General features: G+C 37.7%; 1 protein-coding gene and 1 long non-coding RNA gene across 4 annotated transcripts in view; one reads left to right on the top strand and one right to left on the bottom strand.

Moving 5' to 3' along the window:
* Positions 1-823: 823 nt before the first annotated feature.
* LOC120316188 lies at positions 824-26,372 on the bottom strand. The gene is made up of 3 exons (XR_005558884.1): positions 26,274-26,372; positions 5,575-5,652; positions 824-1,203 (listed from the first exon to the last, which is right to left on the bottom strand). It is a non-coding gene; the product is annotated as an uncharacterized LOC120316188 (long non-coding RNA).
* JAG2 (jagged canonical Notch ligand 2) overlaps positions 26,303-27,232 on the top strand; it is a 145,797-nt gene continuing 144,867 nt past the window's right edge. The window contains exon 1 of one of the 3 annotated variants that reach the window (XM_039361492.1): positions 26,303-26,694. In XM_039361492.1, the coding sequence (XP_039217426.1) occupies positions 26,614-26,694 (81 nt within the window). In that variant the 5' untranslated portion in view covers positions 26,303-26,613. The remainder of the gene's footprint in view (positions 26,695-27,232) is intronic. The other 2 variants (XM_039361490.1, XM_039361491.1) reach the window with 2 other exon arrangements.

The raw sequence follows: 27,232 nt of genomic DNA, 5'->3' as shown, positions 1-27,232 counted from the left end.
TATCTAAAACATGCTGCCTGTGTCTCATTGCTACATCTGCTCAGCGAGAGTGCTTCTAGGTTTTGTTCTGCTTATGGCCTGACTAGAACAGGCAGCATTGATGATTTACACATATTACAGATTTCTAATTTGAAGGAGTGGGAGAATTACACATAGGTATTTTCTTATCGTGGGTATACTTTGCAATGCATGTTTTAGAAAGTTATAACCCTTCATAGATTGCCCAGTGCTTGTTTACCATACAAGAAACCATGTCAATAATGGGCAGGCAACACATTCTAATTCCACATCAAAGCATGCTTATTGAAGAAATTCTGCAATATAATATGGTTGCAAAAGATTAAAGTAAACTGCATTTTTGGTCCCCCTAGAAATGCTTCCAATTTTTGCCACATCAGTTAAACCACAGACCATATCTTAACTTCTGTATTTTGTTCTGGACAATAGATATAAATAAATTGAATCAGAGCATAACAGGATCTAATAATAATAAGGAAATAATAAGGAATGTTTTGCTTGTAAAAGAGAATACTTCTCTAATATTTGAAGGACATTATGCTAAAATTGCTTTTTGGCACAAATCAAGCTAAATGTGGGTTATTTGAAAAACCATTTTTAAATAAATAGTGGTGTAGTCATTAAGGCATCAGGTTAGAAACTGGGAGACTATGAGTTCACAGTCATGAAACCAGTGGGTGACCTTGGGCAGTCAGTTTCAGCTCTAGGAAGGAGGCAATGACAATTCATTTCTGAAAAACCTGTCAAGAAATCTGCAGGGACTTCTTCCAGGCAGTCTCCAAGAATTAGACACAATTAAATGGAAGACGATTGCTCACTTACATTTATAAAATCAATAATCTTTGCAATAATCAGCATCAAGCCAACCACATGCTCTTCTTGGAGATATTTGGCTGCCTAACATCTACAGGCCTGAGACCATCATTTTCATATGCTTGAGAAAGCAGAATAATTGTGCTCACACATGGGTGAGTCAACTGGGCATGTTCATTTACTGTTTAGAAAACCAGCATTTGTGTAGAGATGTATTTAACTTCTTGTTTCAGCCCACCTGCCAGCAATCCTCTGTGCCTCTCCTGCTATGCATTATGAATGTGTGATTGTTTCATGGAGATAAACAATTCTCTGCTGCCTGTTCTTCATCTATCCAATATTCGCTCTCAAACATGTCGCTCTTCAGCCAGCCTGAAATGTACAAATAGCACATTAAAAAGTGACGACATAAACAAAAAGAAAGTAGTCTTCCCTGCTACGATATGAAAAAACATAAATTATCATCCCTTTAAACAAATGGTAAAGACTGTCCATATTAGGCTTTAGAGCCTAATGTATGTATGTACACATCCCTTGTAAAAACCCTTCTATTCCAGGGACTCCTGATTTGTATAATTTTAACGTTTTTGTGCAGATTCAAGAGCCTGCAGCTAGAGTTTCACTGATATGCCTGCTTCAAGGGAAATCTCTAGCTATACTAGCATGTGTTGATATTATAATCCAGATTGATTCCTAGAAAGACAGTTGCAAAGAGATGTTTTATATCTGGATTTCTTGGAAAACGGAAGAATTCAGCTTACATCCATTCCTATCAATTCCCTAATTAATGAACACCATTCTTAACTGAGAATTCCCCCACTGATACAAATTTTTATTTGTTATTATTTTTCAAATACTTTTATTTCCTGCTTTCTCTCTAGGAACTCACAGTAGTGTACAAGTCCCAGTCCAGCATGTTATCTAGGTTAGGAAACCATCTAGGTATTTGTCAGCTTTGTTTCATTTTAGGGTTGTTCTTTCTTTTTTTGCAGATCTCTCACATCATGTTGTTATGTGAGGATTTGGGAATGTGTCTGGTTGATAAAATGGGGCAGGGAGTTTTTGTTCTTGTGAAGCCATCTTCAGAATTGGGCCTGTTCACCTACGATATCCACTATCTGGAAAGCTTACAGTATAGTAATTTAATATAGTTCTGTGGATAACTATTATAATTTTTCTTCAAACATTACATTCAAAAGAGATTAATGTGATGAATGGCAGCTCTTTATCTTTGGTACTTCCCAAAGAGATTTGATAACATATAAATATATATTCAATCTCTACTTGGGACAAACAGTGAGGGCATTTTGGGGAAGAAAATTGGTTAGCAGAGGGAAATGGCTATTATATTTCATTTGGCAAGAGCATTTTTCTTTTAAACCTCTGCTATTACTGTATATTTATGGAAGAAAAGGATGTGTGCAATTCTGACATGAGATTAATGGATAGTCTTCCACTTTAAATAAAATATCTATTTTTTTCTCACTGAAGTAATCCTGAAAAATAATAGGAATATCAAACTGGGCTTTTGTTGATTATTTGCCAATTGTCTTATATTTTTCAGATTCAATCACTTTCCCAGATGAAGCGCCTCAAGGTAGTTTCAGTTATCCAGATCTACAGAAGATAACTATGTGCACAATCTTGGCAGAGTTTATCTGGGAACTATTTTTGCATGATGTGATTGACTGAACTGTTCATATTAGAATCTGTAGGGTGCTGCATGGTTGATTTTTTTTTTTACTAGATTGAAAAAAAGGCGCATGCTTGGCAAAGCGGAATGAAGATGATGATATCTGAAAACAATGTGTAAAATGGCAGGATGGAGGGGAAGAGACCACTGAAATAACCCTGGATAAGCTACTGGTGATTGCTCAGAACAGGTGAAGGGAGTGAAAGTTTGTCCACACAGTTGCAAATTGTTAAGTCCCTGACACTAACTACCTAAAGCTGCATGAACAGAGTGGAACTTCTACTTATCACATAAACAGCAATTGTTTGTGAAAGTGTTTTTGCCATGACAGATTTATCTCTACAAAAGTGGCAGTGACAAATGCAAATGAAGGCTAATTAATGTTTTCCAGCAATCCTACTGGCAATGATAGACTGGTATTCATGTCATTTCATTGATAGTGACAGTACTGCTAATGGAACGAAGTACAGATGGGCGGAATGCTTAGCAGAACCAGATGATAACTATGAAAAAGCATTTATCAGACCAAGAAACAGATTCACAGGGTGCTGAGAAACAAATGCAAAGTACATGCTAGGGTGGGATGGTGATGTTTGAGCTTGATTTGGGGAAAGAAAAGCAGAACAGGGAGTTCTAGCTAACAGAATTTATGACAAGAGGCCACTTGGCTATGTGAAACACCTTTACTGATTAAGCAGAATTCCCGCATGAAAAGATTTTGCCAAAACAGAACACCTGCTCCAGGAGAAAAGGACATATTATTGGCTTTTCCTGTGTTCTCTTCAGTCTGTTATGTTGCTCTGTTGCCACCTAAATCGTTGTATGATTGTGTCATATTGGAGAGTTCATTTTAATTCATACCTAGGGATGGAAGATTCAATCAGATTTCTCAAAAAATGGCAGGCATTTATTGTAGTCTGTTACATTTACTTCCACATCATTTTACATATGTGCAAGCATTACATGTGTAAAATTTGAGCAGAGGCCTGAATTTTCAATCCATATCAGTTTCATTGATCTGGCCCATTCAATTTTTACATCAGTTTGCAAGCCTCTTTTATATAACTTTTGACCAAAAAAATGCCATCACATTTTTTTAGAAGTCCAAGGGGTACAAGTTGTAGGGATTTTTAGTTATACAGCAACAAAACATGCATATTATTTGAATTCAACAAAACACAAAATGGTGGGTTATGTTTCTCTTGTATTTCTAAAATGCATCTCTTCAGGATAAGTTTCCCTGGAGCTAGGGAGTGGAAGGGCTGTTTTTGGAATTAAAATAAACACCTTGGCTTCTTTAAAACTTGACAATAGGGATCATCCCTTAAGTGCTATTCAGTAATATTCAAAGGTTGTGTTTCTCAGCCTTGGCAAGATAAAGATATGTAGACTTCAACTCCCAGAATTCTTCTCCATACTTGCCAAGGTGAAAAAACATTGTTCAAAGGCATTTAAATTCTGAACAGTTGTAGGACTGAATTCTGTTCTAAGTAGCACACTTTCCTAAGGATATCTATTCTACCAAGGATACAATATATATTTGTGGTCAATAAAACTGGATATTCCAATCTAGATTAGAGGAAGCTTGTTTTACACTTTTATTACAGTATCTACGTGGACTGCCAACATTATCAAGAACTGAACCATGCGGTATGGGAAAAATGGATAAATTTTATACAATATAAACTGGATATAAAAAAATATCATTTAGCTTTTTAATAATTTGTATATAAATTTTAATATTTTATAGATTGTACTTTTTTATATCTCTTTTCTTCTTTCTTTTTTCTTTTTTTTATTATCTCTTTTTCTTTCAAGTATTTTTTCTTTTTAATACTTATGCTTTTTTCTTACATATATTTTATTGTTAATTACTTTATAAGTTGTTTATGTAAGGTATTTAGATATATTCATGATTTATACTTTTTCAATTTTTTTAAGATTCTTAAAAATTTTAATTAAGCCTATATTCAGCTCTGGGAAGGTCGGGGGGGAGGAGAGGGAGGGTTGGGGTGGGTGGGTTAGGGTTGTTTTTTTGTTTTTGTAAAAATATTTAAAAATTTTCAATAAAAAAAAATTAAAAAAAAGAACTGAATCTGTGAGCATTTGTATGCCAAGCAGGGGCTCAGTTAATGCAGAACAAATACTTTCCAAACTAGAAATGCCTTCCATAATATTAACAGAATCACCAAGCTAGTGCTACCAACAATAGTATTCAGAGAATTAACAACATGGGATCCAGCACATTAAAGAAGGTTGACTGTGACCATTGATGTTCCCTTACTTTATAGGAGGGTTCAGACTTTTCCATGCTTGGTTTTTTCTGATAAGCTGTACTCTCTCTCCAACAATTGTTTCTGTCATTGGACTGGATCCTTAATATTGTATGCATAGCAAATGCAAAAGGCACTTCATGAAGGAGATTGTAAAGAGGACTTTTTATAGAGAGTTATTTTTTTAGAGAAAGAAAAGAGAGGCTTCTAGCCTCACTCTCTTTTCCTGGAATAACCTGAATGGAGCATTACTCATGGCCTATTAATTATTGGCCCATGACCAAAACAAGGTTACCAAGGAGGAGAATGCTATTAAAATGGAAACTACTGCCTGTGTAATTTTGTTACAGAGGATGGTTGCAGTTAAAAGCCTTTTAGTAGTAGGACTGTTCACATCCTTTCTCTTGCTGAGAATATTCTCAGATATCACGTTAAATGCAAATTAACTGCCCTGCTTCTAATGGGTTGGATCTTGAAGTCAAGCCATTTTGTAAGTGCCATCGTTGAGGTGCTGAAAGGTGACAGCACTTTTTAATTGTACCTCTGTAATCATAGACTCCTTATGCTGAAAAAAAAACTATGGATAGAAAGAAATATAATGGAGACCACATTTACTGAATAAATCTATTCAGATCAGATCAATAAACTGCATGTTAAAACAAAAAAGAACTACCCAAGCAAATATGAAAGCCTGATCTTAATGCAAGTTATTGCATTTGGAAATAAAATAATAATTAATAAAAAATAGCAATCTTGCCTCTTGAACAAGGTTCTCACCAATTTATCTCACTCTTCCTGAAAGACATAATTTCTTCTTAAGCCATGCAATGCTCTCAACCTACAAACGAAGGCAGTCTAGAGGGGGAGGAGAGAGATAAATAAAATCAAGATGGTGACCATAACCATGCAATTGAAACCCTACTTCTTTTTTAATATATGTGACACATACATTCAGTCATGTCCCCCCCCTTGATATTTTTGACACCCCTCCCCCTCCTACAAACACCTCTGTACTCAAACCACTATCTATTTTTATTCTTTCCACAGTTTCCTTCTATACAAGAATTTATGTGTTGAGACTTTTTGAAAAAGTTTAATCATCTTGCCTGAAGGATGCCTTTTGATCTTGGGACATTTTCTTTTCCTTCAGGGAATCCTGCTGCCAGTGCTTTGTTCCTAGGAAGGTAACATTTTGATTCAGTGCACCAGCAGTGGTGGTGTCAGGACCTGTATGATCCAAGACTAAAAAAAATTGTTGAAACAGGGCCCTTGTGTTCAGTAGTTTAAAAGAGTCAAAAGCAAAAGATCAAATCAAAGGTGAGCAGTAAGACTTGACACCACAAAAAATCCTAAGAGCTGTCTAATTTAGACTGAGCTGGATTCTTATTGCTTCCTTGAGTCACCTAAACCAGGGGTCTCCAAACTTGGCCCTTTTATGACTTATGGACTTCAACTCCCAGAATTCCTCAGCCAGGCACGCTGGCTGAGAAATTCTGGGAGTTGAAGTCCACAAGTCGTAAAAGGGCCAAGTTTGAAGACCACTGACCTAAACCCTTTTCTCTTACTGTAATGGTAGAGTGTCTGCTGTGGTCTTGTCAGATAGTCCTTGCCTCTTAAGCTACCTTGCAGTGAGTCTTGGCTCTGCCACTACATTGCTTGACCATTCCTTGGACAAATAATTTTTTTAAGCATAGCTGAAGGATGGTAGCTATTTCAATTTTTCTCGTCTGTCTTCTGCAACCTCTTTCTATGTGTTAGCAGGTGGGCTGGCTCGCTAGGCAGCATGTCTCTCACTGCATTCTTCACCAAGCAGCCATTGAGGTTCTACTCCAAATGACCAACTTTTCAAAGATGCATGCAGTAGTGATCAGTAGGGATTTTAAATATTCTGACATCTGCTGGGAAACTAATTCTGTGAAGTGGCAGAGGTTTCAACAAATTCTTATCTTCTCTCATTGACAACTTCTATTGGACCTGCTATTCTGAATTTTATCCATACCAAGGAATATTTCATTGAAAAAGTGAAAATAATTGATTCCTTGGAGAAAAGTTATTGAATTATCCTTGAATTTGTATATCCAGAAGAGGATGAACAATCAGACTTGCATACTGGACTTCAATAGAAGATATTTTCATTAACTCCATGTGAAGATAAATTGTTTCTAATGACTTGGAATCTTGAAGGATAGGAAAGATTATGAAGTAGGCACAATCACAAACAATCCTCATGAGAAATAAGACTGGTGTGTACAGATGAACATTCATCTAAAATATTGATGTGTGAAAAAGGACATATATAGGAAATGGAAGAATATCATAACCAAAGAAGAATACAAAGTAATCTTCAGAAACTTCAGAAACTACACCAAAGTGCAGTTTTTGTACTATTTTAATTGGACTTTTCTCGCTTCCATTTCTGGGAATATTTAAAAATAGAAAATGATTTCTTCTGACTCTGTAATGATCCTATCACCTTTACTCTACCCTTTCTGTAAGCAGTCATAATAGAAATCTCCAGGTGAATTGTGTGTTTTGAACAGGGCTATACAGAAAGGGAAATTTGTTTTTATCTCCTGCCCTTGAGTGATGCAGATCCAAATTTTTGCCGTTTAGGATATACCCATTTATTTCAAATTCATAATGATGTTTGTTCATTAGTTGTTAAGGACTCAAGTATATGTGTATATATATATGTATATGTAGGTCTTTGGTTGTTCGGGTTTTCTCCCGCGTAAAATTGGAAGTGTCTTGGCGACGTTTCGACGAAGTCCCATTCGTCATCTTCAGGCTGGTATTTTCAGCTTCGTGCTTCGAGCAGCAATGTGTGGTCTTAGCTGTTTCTTCCTTTTAACTGCCAGTGGGGGTATGAACTGATTGGGTGGGAGCTTGGCTGTGTTCTGATTGGGTGGAGGTGTGTTCTGATTGGTTAGGGGCTTGGCTGTGCTCTGATTGGCTGGGGGGTTGGCTGTGCTCTGATTGGCTGGGGGAGTGTTCTGTTTGGTTGTGCTCAGGTTAGTCTGAGTTGCAGAGGGGTTTAAGATTTTGGGCTGCCTTGCTATTTTTTGGCTTCGCGTTCGTGGTCGTGCCTCCTCTTCATGGAGGGTGTCAGTTTGCTTCATGTATGGATTGGAGGGGTTTAAAGTGGCTAATGATGCAGCTGTGGTCTGGCTTCTGGTTTGTGGTCGTGCCTCATCATCGATGTGGCTTTGGGTTTGTTTTTTGCGTGGATGTGTGGTGGTGACATCCTGTGTGGTTTTTGTGAGTGTGGGTCTGGTATCATTTTTTGTGTTAGGGAGTCGTTTGTCAATAAGGGCGGGTTTCCAAATGGCTGGTAGGCGGGAGGTATCATCTCGCTTGTTCATGCTGTGTGGGCGTTTTTCTATCTCGATGGCTTCTCTGATTATTCTGTTATTAAAATGTTCACTTTTGGCAATGGTTCTGGTATTTTTAAAGTCAATTTCATGTCCTGTGGCTTTAAGGTGTTGGACCAGGGAAGATGTTGGTTCCTCTTTTTTGACTGAGTTCTTATGTTCTTCAATGCGTGCACTTATTCTTCTGTTGGTTTGTCCGATGTATGTGGTGGGACAAGTGGTGCATGGGATTTCGTATACTCCTTGATTTTCTAATTCAATTTTATCTTTGGGGTTTCTAAGGATGGTGGATATTTTTCTGTTTGTGCAGAATGCTGTTTTGATGTTGTGTTTATGGAGGATCTTACTAGCTCCCACCCAATCAGTTCATACCCCCACTGGCAGTTAAAAGGAAGAAACAGCTAAGACCACACATTGCTGCTCGAAGCACAAAACTGAAAACACCAGCCTGAAGATGATGAATGGGACTTCGTCGAAACGTCGCCAAGACACTTCCAATTTTACGCGGGAGAAAACCCGAACCAAAGACCTACATACAAACACCCGCGAAAACCTCAGAAAACATATATGTATATGTATATACATATGTAGTAACACAGACACACACGCATATATATATTACATTTTTGAATATACACACAGAGAGAGCATTTTCAAGTTTCATCCTTTATATTTCATGTAATGCTAGCCAACCCAGAAAATCCTTATCATAGTAACTACCAATACTGTTAGAATTTTGCTACTTATGAAAAGAAGCAAAATGGTAAAATAATCTAGGCTCTTTATCAGTAGAAAAGAGGAAAGTAGCAAAACTGAAAATGAAATGGGCAGTTTGGTTAAAATATCTTTGAACATAAGGAATATAATTATTATAGAATGGTAAAAAGGAACAAACCAAAATTATTCCAACTTGGAAGGTAGGAGGGGGACACATGTTGAGTGTGCATCAATATACTGCATCTAGCTCCTATGTGGTGAGATGCAGCCACCATTCCTAGGTAGAAGATGGGTATGACTGTGGTTGAAACAAAACTGGACATTGGCTGTGTTGTCTGTACCATTACCAAGGAATGGTGTATGTGGCACCGGTTTAAGACTAGTAACCTAGTCTCTACCTCCTCTTACTAAAAACATTTTGCAAAAATCGTGACTGACCAAAACCATAATGAGTGGTAAAAGTCAGTATCTAAAGTTTTGGTCACCACGATGTAAAAAGAGGTTGAGACTCCAGTGCAGAGAAGAGCAACAAAGATGATTAGGGATTGGAGGCTAAACATATAAAGAACGGTTGCTGGAATTGGGTATGTCTAGTTTAATGAAGAGAAGGACTAGGGGTGACATGATAGCAGTGTTCCAATATCTCAATATCTATTATTATTATTTTTATTAGTAGTGGTATTAGTATTATTAAGGTCCATCCAATGATTATCCAATGATAGGAAATTGTGACTTGGAATGTAAGAGAAGCTAAATGTAAAAAAGCATGATCTGATAACCAAAAGACAGAAAAATATATTATGCAGCTATTAAATTACATTAAAATAAGAAGGATATGTATGAATGTAGGTGATCATATCATCAAGAGTGGAAATGATGAATACATGCAAGGAAGTAAAAGTTTCGATATAATTATTGTGTGCCATCAAGTCAATATTCACTAAGAATCAAAATATCCTTGCATCTCTGAATGCATAAAAATAATAGAGCATGTGTTTCTCCAATGCTCATACTACACTTGCACTACACTACACCAAGGCTTTTCAACCAGTGGTATGGGTACCACCTGTGGTACATTGGCACCTGGCAGGTGGTATGGGACCATCCTAGAAAAGTGGTAGCGGAGGAGGGGAATGAGCTGAACCGGTGGTAGCACCGCACAAGCCTGAGTGAGAGACAACTGGAGCTACAGGGCTGTCAGGGCTGAGCAGAAGCACCAGGATCAGTGCCGCTTTCCAGCTGATTGGCGCTTCTTCGGGGCTGTCAGGGCTCAGTGGAAGCACCAGGATCAGCGCCAGGCTCCAGCTGAAGATCGGTGCTGATCCTGGTGCTTCTGCTGAGCCCAGAAGAAGCACCAATCAGCTGGAATGTTGCAGCCTCTCCAGGGTCTTGTGATTTACATTCAGATGCTTGGCAACTGAATATTTATGATGTAAGGATATTTATGATGGTCACAGTGTCCCAGGGTCATGTGAAATGACCAAAACCTGCTGCAACCACCAGCAGATGGGGGGATTAAAAACCAAATACCCCCCCACCCCACCTCCGCTGCCAATCCCCAACAGAAATGCTCACAACAATGAAAACCTTGAACAGGAGGAAGAGCGCCGCTGGGTGGGCAGGCAGGTGTCTTGTTCGGCTGTGGCTTGGGGGGCACTTTTTTCAATGCTATTGTAACTTCAAACAGTCATTAAGCAAACTGTTATAAGTCAAGGACTACCTGTACTTTATCACTTTTTTCCCTTTTTTGGTCATTAAGTTTTTGACACCTTGCTAGGCGACTGGTGGTATTAGAATATTGCCATATCCTAAAATTGGTACAATGGGTGAAAAGATTGAAAAGCCCTGCACTACACTATACTAGTTAATATCAGCTAGTACAATTTTACTACATGCTGTTGGGTTCAGATACTAAATCTGCTCCAACATACAATGTTGCCAGGTTCTCTGCAGCAGCAGTCAACTTCTCAGATGATAACTTCTGGCTTGTGTTTCATGGTCAACATTATAAACTAAATTCAATGGGCACTTAATATACACTACATTACAGTACTCTCTAATATAATAGATATAGTCTTTCACATGCTAACTTTTTATGATTCTCTGTATCTTTCTAATGTTCCTACCACTCCAGTTTTAAAATCATGCTCATAAACAAGTTCCATAGATTTTTTTTCCCAACTGTTTATCCATAAGTCCCAAAGGGTTTCAATTGTACAGTATACTATTGTATATTTTTTTAAATCTCTTCTGAATTAATGTAGGCATTTGAATCTTTTTAAAAAAAGTTTTTTTAATGTCCAGCAATCATGATAACATGTCACCTCTTGTTGTTCACATTCTAAGCATATATTTGAGATACTTTTTAGACTATTTTTCTGGTGATACCTACCAAAGGTACATAATTTTATAAAATTTATCTTGTAAACCAATGTGAATTTCAATCCTTCCATATACATATACTCCCATGTGTATATTATACCCAAAGTTTTTAGCCCATTTTTTCATATGTTCACTTGTTCATCTTTTGTTTCAACGTTTCATTTTGAATTCCATCTTACTTGGTTCAAAACCAAAAGACTTTTTATCCACTTTGAATCTTTCTAATAATTGTACATAGGAAAACCACTGATGCATACTATATATTCTTCTGATACCAGATCTCTTTTGATTTTATTTTAAAATTTTCTTGGGAAGAATTCCAATATACCGCCATAGTTAACCTTTATGCTTAATTATCTTGCATAATATGCTTCTTGTGGTGACAGCCATAAAGGTATTTTCTGAGACAACCTAAGTTTATATCTATCCCATACTCTCTATATGGCATGTGTAGTAAAGAGATTTTTGAAATCTAAATCAACCTGAGCTTTATCATACCATAAATAGCCATGCCAATTAAATCTCAAAGCATGCTCTTCTAATTCCAATAATTTCCTGTTTCTCAGCATCACTCACTCCTTCATCCAAACTAACCAAGCTGCAAAATATGATTTCAAATAAGGTAAACCTAAACCTTTTTCTTTAATATTTTATAATAACTTCTACAGTTGGAAACATTCTGAAATAATGCAATGGGGGGTATTTTGCTGGAATATGTGATTGAATAAATGGGAGCAAGAAGAGAAGGTGCAAAAAAGTGGGGGCCATTCAGAAATCCAGGAATGAATGCGAATGGTTTGGTGAATATTTGTTTAGAAAATAATCTGTTGGTTTCATATATGTAGTCTTTTTTATTCTTAAATATAAGTAAGAAATAAATATAAATCTAAAAGCACAACTGATTTGGGTATTTTTATGATGATGAAGGACTGAAGGAATTGCCAAAGGGGACAAAGGTGAAGAGTGTTTTGAATTTGGACAGACCATTTTTAATCTGGTAGAAAGGGCCAGGTAGAAAGAGGATGTGGAATTTGTTTGGTACAAAGTGAAAAGCAATCTATTGTATAGTACTATAGAACAATGTGGAGTTACATTAATGGGAAGTATAAAAAAGAATGCTTGGTGGAATGAGGAGCTTGTAAATGAGGAAAAATACATATAAGAAAATGTTTTTTTTCAAAATACTATGAAAAAAAGATTACATTATGCATATAAATGGAAAATGGAAAAAGATAGTTGTAGAATTTGCTCAAAGAGAGCAAAGAAGAGTTAAGATTAAAAGAAGTGGAAAAAATTTAAAGCAATTTTTATGGAAAGAAAGAAAACATTTTGGAAATGTATGAAGAGAATTAATGCACCTCCAGCAATTATTTATTAGAATTTAAAAGTGATGTGATTTAAAAGAAATGTTATCCAGAGATAGGATTCAAGCTAGAGACTGACAGAAACCTAGAAAATGTCTCTTTATTTGCAAATGTAAAGGGCCAGAGGAATTGTATCCTAGGTGCAATTGTATGGAGCCAGATGACCTGGCTTTTAGAACAGCAGCAGAAAAAATATGCATTAAGCCAGGGAGCCAGGAACCTATCAGAAAGAGATTCAGACTGGTTCTTCCCAAGTCCCTGGGTTGTAAAAAGAAGGGAAAAGGAGGCCCAGGCAGACTTGGCAAGATTCTATTACTGGAGCCCACCTCAGAAAGGTTTAGTCTTGTGGAATCAGTTTCTTGAGCTATCTATCTTGTAGGGCTGTCAGGTACCAAACAAATTAGTTGATTGGCTGAAAACTTATAATCTTTAAGAAATGCCAGAAAGTTGGTGAAGTGACGCACGATAAGGGCATTTGTTATCCCTATTTTATAAAACGAAAATGAAGACTTCCAGAAATTGCAGAACAGTCAGTTTCATCTGAATATCTTGGGAAGTTCTAGAGCCACAACATAAAGAGCTTATTCTCCAACATGGTAGCTGAGCATGACTTCTGAAGCCATGCTAGACTTTTCCTGGAAAACTTCTTTAATTATTTTTTGGAATTCAGGAGATGCACCTTTTTTCAGTAAATTGTTTAGCAAAGTATCCCATGAAAATTAACTGGATACATAACTGGTTTTCATATTGTACTCAGAAGTGCTCAATAATAATTCTTCATCACAATGGAACCAGATATCAAGTAAGATGTCACAATAATCTAATCCTGGCTTCTCTGCTGTGCAATATATTTATTAATGACTTGAAGAGATGGAAGAAATACTGATGAGATTTGCTGATGACACAAACTGTTTTTTGCAAGAGCAGAAAAATAAAATTCAAAATGTTATTGGTAAGTGAGAGTAATAGGATGAAATTAGACAAAAGGTAAACTAATTTAAGAGACAAAATTACATACAGTACACAGATATTAATAATTGTGGGAAAACAATGTTTATTGTTTTATGTGCATAACACATAAAAAATCAATTCAGATTAAATCCCAAGCTCTTAAGTCCATCAGAAGGTAGATAAAATGGTTTCAGGAGACTCCAGGCCACCAGCTATTTACTTTTTAAAATATTTGCAGATTGCAAGATTAACACTGAATCAAAGCTCAGGACCAATTCTCAGGATAAGAGAAGTCATAAGAAATAAAAGCAAGGACAGAAACATTTGAACAATGCAGGGGGATCCACAAGATGTGGTTAAGAATATCCAAACGTTTGAGAGAAACATATTGTTGTTATTATTTGTCCCTTGAAAACAGTCTGGAGTTGATAAGATTACAACATGGATGAAAGAAATACAAGCTGAAATTTTAAATGATTAACTGCAACTTTTAATTAATGAGATAAATCAGAGAAATCAAGACTGAAGAGTGTTTGCCTTTATCTTTTGAAATTAAGGGATGAATTTTAAATATACAAAAATATTCTTTTCTTCAAAAAATAAATAGTAGCATTATTGTTTTAATTTTATCACAATAGCTTTTCTGTTCCACCTGCTAAAAAGATCTACAATGTTAATTTTACATTTATTTATATTTAAATAATGAATTATTTTAGGCATATGAAACATCTATACATAGCTTGCATTACACCCAAGTTTTCAAGATTAAAAAAAGTTGTAGCTCTACAAATACTAAGCAGGGAGTAAGTTTCATAGAAATATGTGGGTGACTTAGGCAACTGAAACAAAGAATCTGTGGCATCTTTAAAGATTAACATATTTATAATTGTAATAATATTACAGTAATAATCTTCTTTGTTTCTGCTGCAAAGATTTATGAGAAAACATAGGAACAAGTTTATATGCCTTTGAACTGCAAAATAAAACGCATCAGTTTTATTCAGTGAAAATTACTTTGAATGCTGATGGTGACAGATCTCTAATTGTGGTAACTAGAATTCTTTAGGTGTTCTTGTTTCAAAATCTATAATTTGACTCTTTTGAAAAAAAGCCGTATTTTCTACTAATCAGAAAATGAAGTATGTTTTGCTTTGGTACAGATTTCATGATATTTTAGAGTAACAAGGTTCCGTTATTGGATGCTTTTTATTTATTTGATAATAATATAATATTATAAGGCCTTTTTTGTAAACAGTGATTTTTATATGTTTAATACATATATTGAGATGTTTAATGTTAGTTTTTTTAAAAAATTCTCTGCATTCTCTTATTTTGGATTTTTTTCTTTATTTGTTTTTTTAAGATATTTTAATAATTTATTAAGTGTTTCTAATATGCCATTGTGTATTTCACTGTTTTATTTTTGTATTCAGGGGCGTGTGTGTTTCTAATATTTCTGGAGGAATTAAAATAAAAATATGAGTTTTCCAGGGTTAACTGTATTAACCTATTAATATTTCCTAGAACCATTGAGCTATACAGTATTTTATTTTTTATTTATTTTTCTGTATTTATTTCTATCCCATCTTTATCATTTTTATAACTAGGTCAAAGCAGCAAATGGATATAAGACTCCTCCTATTTTCCCTACAACAACTACAACAACCTTGTGAGTTGTTTTGGGAAGAGACTGGCCCAAAATCACTCAGTCGGCTTACTTTTTCAACAAAATTAATAACTAATTTCAGCCTTATAACTCCCCCAAAGTGAACAGTTAGCACATTTCTCCCACTTCGTTACATCATATAGCAATATCAATTATTTATTTTTCTCAGTATAATGACAGGCAGGAAAAAAAAATAGTGATGATCCTCAGATTTACTGTTCCAGACTGGATCAATATGTTACTTTATGTGTTACCATGCTTACATTTGCCAAATGTACATTTGCAAAGCATTTGTAGGTATAAGGAGGCTGCTTAACTTTTTTCCTAAGCAATTATTCTTCCTTGCAAACTGTTCATTTCCCTTCCAGGACAACGTGTGAAGCTGATAATTGTAAATCTAATCTTCTAGATCCTCTAATCACCTAGATAAGAATTCAGCTAGTACTCCTGGGGCCCAAAGGAAAATGACATAAAAGCAAAAATCCTTCTCTATTAGCTATCTTTAAAACCTGGCAGTGTGTAGCTTCTGAACAGTCGTGACCAGAGACCCAAAATAGCTTCGTGACCTGAATGTTAGAAAATTAGGTAGGAAGGGACATGTACTAGATCTAAACCCTACTCAACCATGAAGATTCCTATATGACATTGTATCATCTCTCTCTCCCTCCCTCCCTCCCTCCCTCCCTCCCTCCCTCTGTGTGTGTGAGATACACATAGACACAAGAGACAACCCTGAGTCATTGGGTCATTCTTTCTACCTGTAATATGGCTTGCACTGTTTCTCCTTCCTTCATGATCCTCAGAAGTGCTCCAGTGAAGCTTCCTCCTTGGCTTACCCAGAGAACTCCCTCCCACTTTTTCCTTAAAAATGAAATAACTACTACCACTAAACAAATATTAATAAACCTTCTCTATAATTTGTCTGATTCTTTCAAGGTCATCTAAGTCAGTGGCCATCATTGTAGTTTGTGGCTATACATTTCATAACATGATTATTCAGCAAGCACAGATTTTTCATTTATTGTGAATTTTCCTACAATTTAATCAAAGGAGTTCTTGCAGGGAGAGCTCTAAGAAAGACAGGGCTTTAGTCTAAACTGGGAAGTAAAAAAAAAAGAGAGAGAGAAGACAACAGCAAATTACATCCACAATATTGTTAAGAAAACAATATAAAAGTGTCTATGTACTGTAGTTACTTGGAGGTGAGAGCAGCTTGAAGGTCTTTTACCTTATTTTAGAAATAGAAAATGTGCTTTCATGGGACTCTTGCCTTACAAGTTCCAAGGTAACACTTTATCTCAGTGATACAACAACTGCTGTGAGTCTTTCTAAGCACCTATGAAAATTTATTGGAGAACTGAAACATTGCAGTAAATTGCAGCTGCACAGAGACTGACAGTTGCTTGCCATTGAGAGCAAAGTAATTCTGTATATGGATGGAAGCTCAATATCCAAGCACAGCTTGCCTTTGGTAAAAGCCTCGAGGCGCTTTGGAAATTAATCTCGTGTACATCACTGAATGGTTCCCTCTACTGCAAATTATTATATTATATTTTCATCTGCAATCTCTTTCTTGCTATTAGCAGACTGTTTCTTCCATGGTGCTGCACACTATTAATGTTTTCTCTTACTACATACTGACATTTCCCCAGCAATCTAGCCTTGTATAAACACTTCGACTACATTGTTATCAATCTTGTGGGATAGCTTAATGCAATAGATCAGGCACAGAACTCCACAATTTTAGACATTTTTTTTTTCAGATGCAAATTCATTTACATCAAAGCAGTTTGCTCACAGGTAAAGAGTTGCATCCATATTAATAATTTCAGCTTCATATTCTATTGGTTTGCAGAATGGATGTGCATCATCTTTGTACATACAGTAACTGTATGCCTGCATTTCATAGTTAGCAGAAATTCATGTGGGAAGTTTGTAAAACGTTAAGATGTTTTCCATCTATTCCATGGTCCTTATTCAATTTGTTTTTCTTCAGTTATGGGTTTCACAGATTATGGTCGGGTTTATCTACTGTGCTATATAAAGCCAATAACTTTAGTTAAAATGGTTTATTAAATCATGTTTTGAACAAGCCATAATGACCTAATTTGTATATACTAATGAACCACAATAGGTAGATTCTTTCAACATGAAATAAAAATAACAGCTTAGCAATATATTTCAATGAGGTCACTCTATAATTCTCAGATAGAGGCTGGGATCAAATATCATACTAAATCAGTCAATTAATCAGTTTAACATATCATATTAGCACAATATATGTTAACCCAGCCAGAAAAAACATGCAGACAGGTAAATTAAGCATCTGGTAAAGTTAAGGCAGAAGATACTAAAGTTATCAACCTCCTTCCCAGATAAAATAAAAGCTAGCAATAGTTTGAGGGCACTAGTTGTAATAGTAGCACAATAATAGCAATAGCAGCAAAATAATCACTGCAAAAAAGTATAAGGCAAGCTGATGAGGGAAAAGACGTATCCCTTGGGCAGATATCTAGATTTAAAGTCATGTAAACATGTGTAGCTAAGAAACAGCACTTGGAATGATGTTCAGAAGCAGATCAGAATGCAATATTGTCTAGATTAAACAAGCAAAGATGATGTCAAAATGGTAACATGATGACATAAAACACAAAAATACACAATTATGTAATATTGCCCTGAATCTGATAAAAAACAAGTCATCATTTCATTGATGACTTCCCTGTACACATTCTGTCATTTGCCCCACTTGCACTTCCCTGTGGGGACATCTCTGTATACAGAGATGTGCTACCAATAACCAAAAGCACTTTAGCAATATACTGATAATACAATGAATTATTTATGTTTTTTTAAAGTAATCTTCAAGGATGGCTCCAAACAGAACATATTGTGAGATAAAAAAAAGTTGAAGAAAGTGCAAAACTGACTTCAAAAGAGTTTGAGCTATTGAAAGTAATTTGGTACAGCTCTGCAGTCAAGTGGGCCCTCCAGTGACCAGTTAGATCAGTTCTTCAGGCTGTAAACCTGAGTTTTGGCCAAGAGTGCCACAATCCTAAGAAGATATTACCTCTTTTTTTTTATCGACAACATATATATTCATCTCTGCCATTGACCAGGAGACTGAAGGCCACTTAGTCTGCCCTTCTTTACTCTTAGAAAAAGTGAGCCATCACAGGTGGGTTTTGATTGCAGCAGGATACAAATATGTTTAAATAAATAAGTGACTTCATACAATGGCCAAAACAGCAGCAGTTGCCTGTCAGAAATTATGTGCCATCAAAACATTTTAACTTCTAGATTTTCTCCATAACAATCTATCCCTAACCCGGTCTGTCTGACCTTCCAACAGAGCACCCATCACCAATGACCTCTGTAAATGAATCTGTCCACCTTGCTAATAGGCAACCTCTTGTTTTCTTTCCTTTCCACCTTTCCCAGCATTACAGCCTCCTCCAGAGACATAGGTCTTGCATTTTGTGTCTAAAGGAGGATTTGAGTTTGGCCATTTGTGTGCTAAGTGAAACTCCGGATTGATTTGTTCAATGATCCATTTGTTTGTTTGCTTGGCTGTCCTAGGTATTCTCAGGAATCTTCTCCAACAACAAAGTTCAAAAACACAAGAAATACTTGGCTCTAAATCAGTGTTCTCAACCTGTGGGTCGGGACCCCATTTGGGGTCGAACAACCATTTCACAGGGGTCGCCAAACAACGCAGTCGGCCATTTTTTCCCCTTTTCCTTAGCTGTGCCACTCCCTTTTATTCTATTGGCTTTTGAAAGCCAATAGAATAGACTCTCTTGAATAGAGTCTAATTCTATTGGCTTTCAAAAGCCATTAGGAATTGTCCAGGCTGTCTCTGCCCTGCTGAGCCCGCCAAAAGTCCCATTCTGCAAACGGTGCTACACCAGTTGAGTAGTCCTCGACTTACGACCAGTTGAGTAGTCCTTGACTTACAACTGGTTGGGGGTCGCGGCTTGAGAACCACTGCTCTAAATGTATATGTCCTGGATAAGTAGAATTAATGGGAACCAGCCATTGGCTAATCGGGTAGATGACTAAGGGCTGACTTATCTACATGCATTAGATGTATATCAGGATGGATGGAGAGATGGATGGATGGATGGATGGATGGATGGATAGATAGATAGATAGATAGATAGATAGATAGATAGATAGATAGATAATGTACGATGCACTGAAAGGAAATATACTTACTAGCATATTCTTTGATAGTTGCTTCTTTATAGGAATTGGATTTAGGGACAATCTGAACAGAAGTATTCTGACACAATAACTTGCTTTCATCTTGGATCTATGCTTGATGACAAAGTTGTCCAATATTTTCAGTGACCGTTATCCATGGTTATGTATCTATCTAAAGTTATAGTCAATAACTAATCAAAGAATCATCTATGCTTATTTTTTTCTCTCCTGCACTCACCTAGTGATCTAAGGTTGCACTACTCCTTTGAACAACCGCTGCAGTAATGCTATTGAAAAACTGAAAAGTATGCAGAGAAGACCAACAAAGATGGTGAGAAGCATGGAGGCTAAATGCTACAAAGAACAGTTAAGCCTAAAGAAGAGAAGACTAAAAGAGATGATTACGGTCCTCTAATACTTGAAATGCTGTCACGGAAAAAATATGTTTTCTCAATAATGCCAAGAGCAGAAGAACAAGAAATAATGGGTAGAAAATTTACCAAGAGACCCAAACTTGAAATAAGCTCTGAAACCACCTGTTTCATGGAACTAGGAATGCTTTAATATTGGAGATTTTCAAACAAAGGTTATTTAGACATTTTGTCTTGAGAGGTCTGAAGATTGCTGCCTTGGCCAGGGGATTGAACTAGAAAGCCTCCAAGGTACCTTCCACCCTATGATTCTATGATTCCATGGTCTCTAATGAAAAAGGCTAGATGGAGAAAGATATATGTCCCATACCCACTACAAGAGGAAACAGAGATAATGCTAGCAACCCACAGCATATATTTGCAGTCATGAACATGTAGCCAAGACTGGAAATCAAACTCATCTTCCAAGAGGCTAATTGTTTTCTGTCAGTTAACTGCACTGAATATGTAGATAATGGGCCTACATAAACCCAATGAATGAAAAGACAATAGGATGAACTTCTTGCCACAAAGTTCTTTTGACATGAGATTCACAGGACATGGCTGGTGGACATACTCACTGATACATTATTTCTCCATGTGAAGTACACTGCAAAGAGAAAACAGGCAACATTAAATTCAACACCAGTTTTTCTTTTCTTTCTATTCAAAAATTTCCCAATGGCCATAGTAAAACATCTAATGGTACCACAGGTATAATACAGCAAGTGGTAGTGAAGCAATGACCATTCCATTGTTCAAAGTCTTGCATCGAAGTCCATAGCACTTCCAATTACAGAAAATCCCTTCAGTAGCTAAAATAAGAGAAATCAAGATTCAGATGTTTCCCAGATCCATAGAGGCATTTAGAGCCTTCTATCTTGATAAGGTGGCAGTGAGAAACAGAACCTGATAAGGTCAGTAGTAAGAAGACCATGATCTCAAACCATAAATGTTAGCTCTGCATCAGGCTTAAGACTAGTATCTTCCATCACCACAATTAGTTACCTGGGATGGTGCCTAAACCCACTCTAATAGCATGCAGGCCAGCAGGTATTCAGCCTACCTCCAGGCCATTTATTATGCATACTACATTTATTGAACTTCTACAACCTGTTCAACTTCTCACTGGCTGGTAGTACATAGAAAACTCAACTTGATAAACTGTTGTGGTATTCTACACTTAACAGCCTCAGTACTGAATAAAGATTTTGAGTTCTAATAGAATTTTGAACTGACCCAGAGGTTTATGAAGTATCCAATGGCATCAATGCTTGACATGCTATTTCTGGGCATATGCCAGCTAGTGCTCCTGTATGAATGGTATCTGATCTGTTGGCATCTACAAATGAGATGACAAGATCCTTAGAGAAGAAGGATGACCATGAATGATAACACCTCCAAATCTTTTTTTTTCCCCTACCAGCCATGGATGGCACAGATTCTAGGGAATCCATTCCATCCTGGCATAAGAAGAGGAAAAGCAATGATAGGATAGACAAGTACTGTACTTCTTAGCTAAGGTTTTATTAGAGAGCATAAGATTGTATTTGGAGGAACAAATGATATGAATGTTCAAGAATTTCTGCAACATTCTTTGCTATTTGGGAAGGCTGAAAAATAAGATGGGTCTGAAAGAAGACAAGGAATAAGTGTTGTAGGTAGACAGTGTTTGGAAGACATGAACTCCTGGCTGCGTGGTAGTTGCAGTGAATGAAGAATATAGTAGCCCTTTAAAAAACACTTTCTGCTCAATTGTAGTTAAGATGTAGTTAATTAACCAGCAAACAAATTTACTAAAAACACACCATTTCAAAATATTGATTGCCTCCAATTAGTCACAGGAGCAGATAATATCGATCACAACATAGCTTATGTTAGAGAAACTAAATCATTGATTTGGGTTTACAAGCTACACTACATGCAATGAGTGAATGCAGCCATTGGGATTTCTAAACCATTCCAAACTATTGTTTACTGCTGTAAACCCAACTACTTTGTCTTGTACTCTGGTTTCCCTTCAGTTCACATACCTCTTTTGCCTTTTACTTAATTAGAAAACCATGGTTAAAGTATGTCTTAGTGAAGTCAGATCCTGGCTCTCCTCTTACCTTTCTCCGACCCACTTTGATAAGGAAGGTTCCTAGACTCCAAAGTGAGGATCAGCAACTATACAAGTAAGCCCATCACAGTCTGAAGATAAAAGACAGGAGTCATAAGGGGTAATGGGACAGATGAAGTGCAGCAGAAGCAGCTGAGCTGGGGTGAGCAGCTGGCCAGCTGGCTCCCATTTAGCAGCTGCTCTTGTGTCAGCTGAAGGAGGTACTGTAGCTCAGCTATACGCTGACCATGAATAGCAGAAGAGTTGTGTGCCGGTTGGCAGCTGAGGAATCAGGCTGAATTTCTGAAAAGGGGGGCAGAGGGCTTGCTTTATGAAGCGCTTCCAAGCCCAGCAGAGTGATAACCAGACTTCTTGGTTATCTGTTCCCAACATGCTTCTCTAATAGTGACGGAGGATGAAAGGGTTAATGATGAAGGAAAGGGAGATTTTTTAGATTTACAAGCTGCTGAGTACATCATATAACTGTGTGGATGCCCAAGCAGCTGACATAAATCAACTCTGATACCTTCAGCACTCACAGTACAGCTGGAAAAGAATGGTTTCCTACAGGTGATTTACAGTAATGATGTGATAATCCTTAACTGCAAGGAATTTGGGCTGCATTTTTAATCTTTTTTAATTTCAGATTTTTTATTGCATGTTTATTATTTTGATAAATAAGGCAGTGAACTTATTTAATAATCTTTCTTCTCTCTATTTTCCCCACAACAACCTCCCTCTGAGATGGGCTGAGAGAGGGGGACTGGCTCAAAGTCACCCAGCTAGCTTTTAAGGCTAAGGCAGGATGAGAATTCAGTTTACTGGTTTCTAGCCACTAGACCAGGCATGTCAAACTCACGATGTCACATGATGTCGCACGACGTATCGCGACTTTTCCCCCATTGCTGGCAATGGGGGGGCACGGTTTTGGCATGACACATCCAGCCCGCGGGCTGGCAGTTTGACATGCCTGCACTAGACCAAATTGGGGTAATGCAAGTGCTTGGTTTGTGGTAACTACATTGGGGTTTACATAGCAAAGCATGAATACTACAATTTGGGAATCCAGTCAGCTTTGTTCCAATAATTTTTTTTCAAACAACAACAAAAAGCTGAAACAAAAAGTATCAAGAATTTATCAACATAGTTTGGGAAACCTTAAGATTTATAGAAATGTATCTTATCTCTGCCTTTCCTCCAATGTCAACAGAATTGAGCACCCAATGGTCACAGAAACTATTAATATATTACAGTTAAGAAAAATGATAGGGAAGTAGATGGGGAAGGGGTATGCAATACAGGGAATAAGGTGACTGACAAGTTTATAGAGCCTCTTCCAATCTGATGCCCTCCAGCTGTATTGGACAAACTTCCATAATTCCCAGCTAACACAACTAATGTTATTTTGAAGGATACTATTGTTAGTTGACTGGCACTCTAAACATTTCTGTTAAGATGAGATAATATGCTATTTTTTGGGTAGATATCATTTTTCACATCAATTTAACATGGAACATCTGTTTTATTGGTTGAGTTTATATACTGCTCCAAGCCAAAACTGAAAAAAATATATTAAGCATTTATGTGAAGTATCAGCCAAACATTATTTGTTTAGATTCATAAAGCTAAATCATAGTTTTACAGAAGTCAGGTTCACACAAATCAGTTTATAAACAACTAACTAATCTTGGTAAGTTATAGGCTCGGTTTATACAACATCCTAGATTAAATTACAATTAAATGGTTTGTGGCTCAGTATCTTGTAGACAACAGTCATTTCCCCAATAGCAATTTATAACATCTTCTAGAGCAGGGGTGTCAAACTGGCAGCCCACAGACAAGATGCATCATGGTGAAACCGTGCCCACCCCATTGCCAGCAATGGAAAAAAAGTTTCGATACATCATGACACATCACATGATGTTGTGAGTTTGACACCCTTGTTCTAGAATCATCCAACCATTTTAAATAATTAAAATAATTTGTAGTAATGAGAACAGGCATATGTATTACTTCAGTGATAGCTGTGTAATGCAATGAAGAAACTTTAAGCCCCTTCAAGGAAATGGCCATACTGGGACTTGCTTTTGATTTTACTTGTTAAATTGTCTCATTCTGGTGCCTCCCAAATAAGGTGAGATTGGGATACTGGAACTGAAGTCCAAAAGCATCTGGAAGGTGCCACTTGGACAAGGCTTTTATAGAATGCAATCAGTAAATAGAATTCCATTTCATCTCTATCTGCCAATAGTAACTGAATCATTAGTTGGTTTTTATTGCTCAGTTAGCCACAAATTCAAAGGGTCCTACATGAGCCTGCCCTTGAAAAGTATCCAGAAGCTTCAGTTGGTTCAAAATACAGCAGGACTTGAAGCTCACATGTGAGCTGCTGATTTGCCATGTCCAATTCAAGGTGCTGATTATCACCTTTAAAGCCCTATATGACTGTAAGGTTATTTGAAGCACTGCCTTTCCCAGTCACATTTACCTGATCAATAAGAGGGGGAGGCAGGGAATGTCTCAGGTTCCCTCTCCTAAGGAGATACATCTAGCATGACCAAGAAGGGCTTTCTCTGTGATGGCTCCCTCCCTATAGAACATCATCCCCACGGATATAAGATTGACTCCCACTTTGACATTCTTTTGCAAGGCCCTGAAAACCTAGTTTTGTCAATGGGCCTGGGAAAGCCAGATTCAGACTGAGCTTATTTGACTGATTGTTGTTGTGGGGGTGTGGGGGATTTGAAGGGTTATTGCTTTTTATATTGGGTTTTTATCTTTGTAAGCTGCCTGGAGTGACTGAGAGTGAGTTGGGGAGGGGGCATATACATTTTCTTATATAAATATGCTCAACAATACACTAAGCCATAAACCATGGTTCACAAATATGATTCACACAAATGTCAAACACAAAGTACATTAAGATTTAATATAATTGTTGTATAAATCCAATCATTATGGTCTATTTACCCATGCATTATAACTTAGCATGTGTAAACCCTAATTGTGGCTTAAGAAATCAACCCAGTTTAGTTTGTTCACTAAACCACAATAGGCCACATTCACACATGCTGTGCTATTATAACCACTAATCTTTAACTATTAACCAAGAACTCATTATAAATTGCAGCTGTTGGATGTAGAATACATGTTTATTTTCAGTCTTTGTCCTGGGTTAGTTATGGGGGCAGGGACCAAAATAATGGAAATTAAAGAGTGTTCCTAAATTACAAGTCTCAATCAATGCCCATGTTAGCTGGGAGGAAATCTGAGGATTTTAACCCTTCACCTATAGGCATCAGATTGGGTGAGTTAAATCTGTTTTATGATCCTGAAGGAATAATGAATAAATGCTAATGACTGTTTTTCCACAACCCGCTAGGCTATGATTTATGGAAGCCAGGCAAAAATAAAATTGTAAACCACACTGGTTGAATTTGTACAATACAACCACAAACTAACAAATATCATTTTAGCCTAGCACATTTTAGCAGGTTGCCAAACCTGCAAATTTTGGTTCTTATCATGTGACCCATCCAGTCCAACCATTTAATGACGATTATTCTTGTTCTAGCCTTGGTTCTTGTAGAGCTCAATATTGGTTCAAAAATTATGCCAAGCCATAATTGGTTTGCTTTGTTTTAGTATAATGTCATTCTCCTTATCTATAGAACATTTATCGGTAAACGAGCATCACAAAACTTCTTTTACGGGCCTTTTATGTTTCAGTTCCAACGCTAGCAGTAAACTAAGCCTATTTTTCTCGATTCCTTTGGATACTGAAGGCTCGAAGAATGGGGTATAGTTTCCTGGATGGGGAAATCGAAAAAGCACTCAAAATTAGATTCAGAGCAATTTATCTTGGAATAAACGCGCAAGGACAGGTATAACTGTAAACAGCCATCCATAGGCATACCACGCTTGCTGAGCACAAGAGATACCACTCCTTTACTGGCAGCGAAGCGAAGTCTAGCACACGTTGCGGGGCAAGAAGGCACACGTCCCTTTCTACCCCCACAGCGCCGCGCACGTACTGGGCAGGGCCTTGCCCACGCGCAACAGACCGCTTGCGCAACTCCCCGCCGCAGGGCCTTTGCCGGGCGGGAGATAAATGACAGGTTGGAAAAACCTCCGACGGCTGCGCACGCTCCAGCGTTTTTTATTTCGCTTTCCCCCCCCCCTCCCCGCCCTTTAAGAAGTCGCGTGGCCACACCCGTCCGCTGCTGCTCTGGGCCCTTCCCCCTCATTAATATGAAGGCAGAGGCGCTGCTGACTAATGGGCGATGAAGCTGTCACTCTGGCACCTACTTGTTGGGTGTTCGCACAGCAGAGGCGCACAGAGGAGCGAGCAGAGTTGCGAGGGACGGCTGCCGCCGCTGCTGGCAGACCGTTCCCTTTTCAGTTGCGGAGTGCTGTAATCTAGGTGGATCCCGCTGGCGAGCGCTGGCTGCGCCTCCACCGGTCCCAGGCTGTTAGGCTAAGCATCGGGGGAGGGGTGATTAAGGCTCGGGAGAGCTTTCACCTTGCACCCGGCGAAAGCCTTCCTGCCCTTCCTGCCGCCGATGCGCCCAGCAGCGGCTGGCCGATGGCTTGTCGCGTCCTTGCCTGTTTTCCCTGATCCAAAGGCGTTCAGCTCGGAGCGGCAGGCATGCTGGATTGTGGCGGGCGGCACTGGGCTCTTTTTGCTGCGGCGCTCAGGCTGTGGCTGCTCCTAACTTTATGGACGCAGGTAAAAGAACTGCCTGCGTTTCGGCAGGACTGGCTTGTGGTGGTGATAATTGTTTCAAAGGAAGAGCGCGGGGAGGGTTAGCTTTGGGCGGAAATTGATCGGGGCGACTTTTGTACGGTTTGTTTTACCTTTCCACTTAGACCGGTGATGAGATTTGAGTACCTTGTCGCTCCCTCCTTTTGAAAGAAAAAGATACATTCTGTTTTGTGAAACTACAAAAAAGAAACCCGATTTTCCTTCGGGGTAGATTGGAAAGCTACGGCTTTACTGATGTCTATTTGCAAGCTCCCTTAACTAGTCGATGCTTCCAATTGTATGTTTGTTTTGGAAGAACGCGGAGGCAAACTTGCATTGCACATTTGCGCGTTAGTACCCTCGGCGTTGTTTTTAATCCATTTTCCGAACGCATTGATTTAAAAAGCAGTAACACGGTTTGCATCTCTTCCAATTACTTTTAAAAATGGGGAGTGCCTATTCAGCTGGTATTAAATAATTTCGAAGTGCCTATTTTAGCTGCCAGTGGAGCATTCTGCAGGTC

Source organism: Crotalus tigris, unplaced genomic scaffold (genome assembly GCF_016545835.1).
Source record: "Crotalus tigris isolate CLP2741 ecotype Arizona unplaced genomic scaffold, ASM1654583v1 scf7180000019297.387313, whole genome shotgun sequence".
Lineage (NCBI taxonomy): Eukaryota > Metazoa > Chordata > Lepidosauria > Squamata > Viperidae > Crotalus > Crotalus tigris.
The sequence above is the reverse complement of the archived record's forward strand: the minus strand, read 5'-3'. Positions and strand labels throughout refer to the sequence as shown.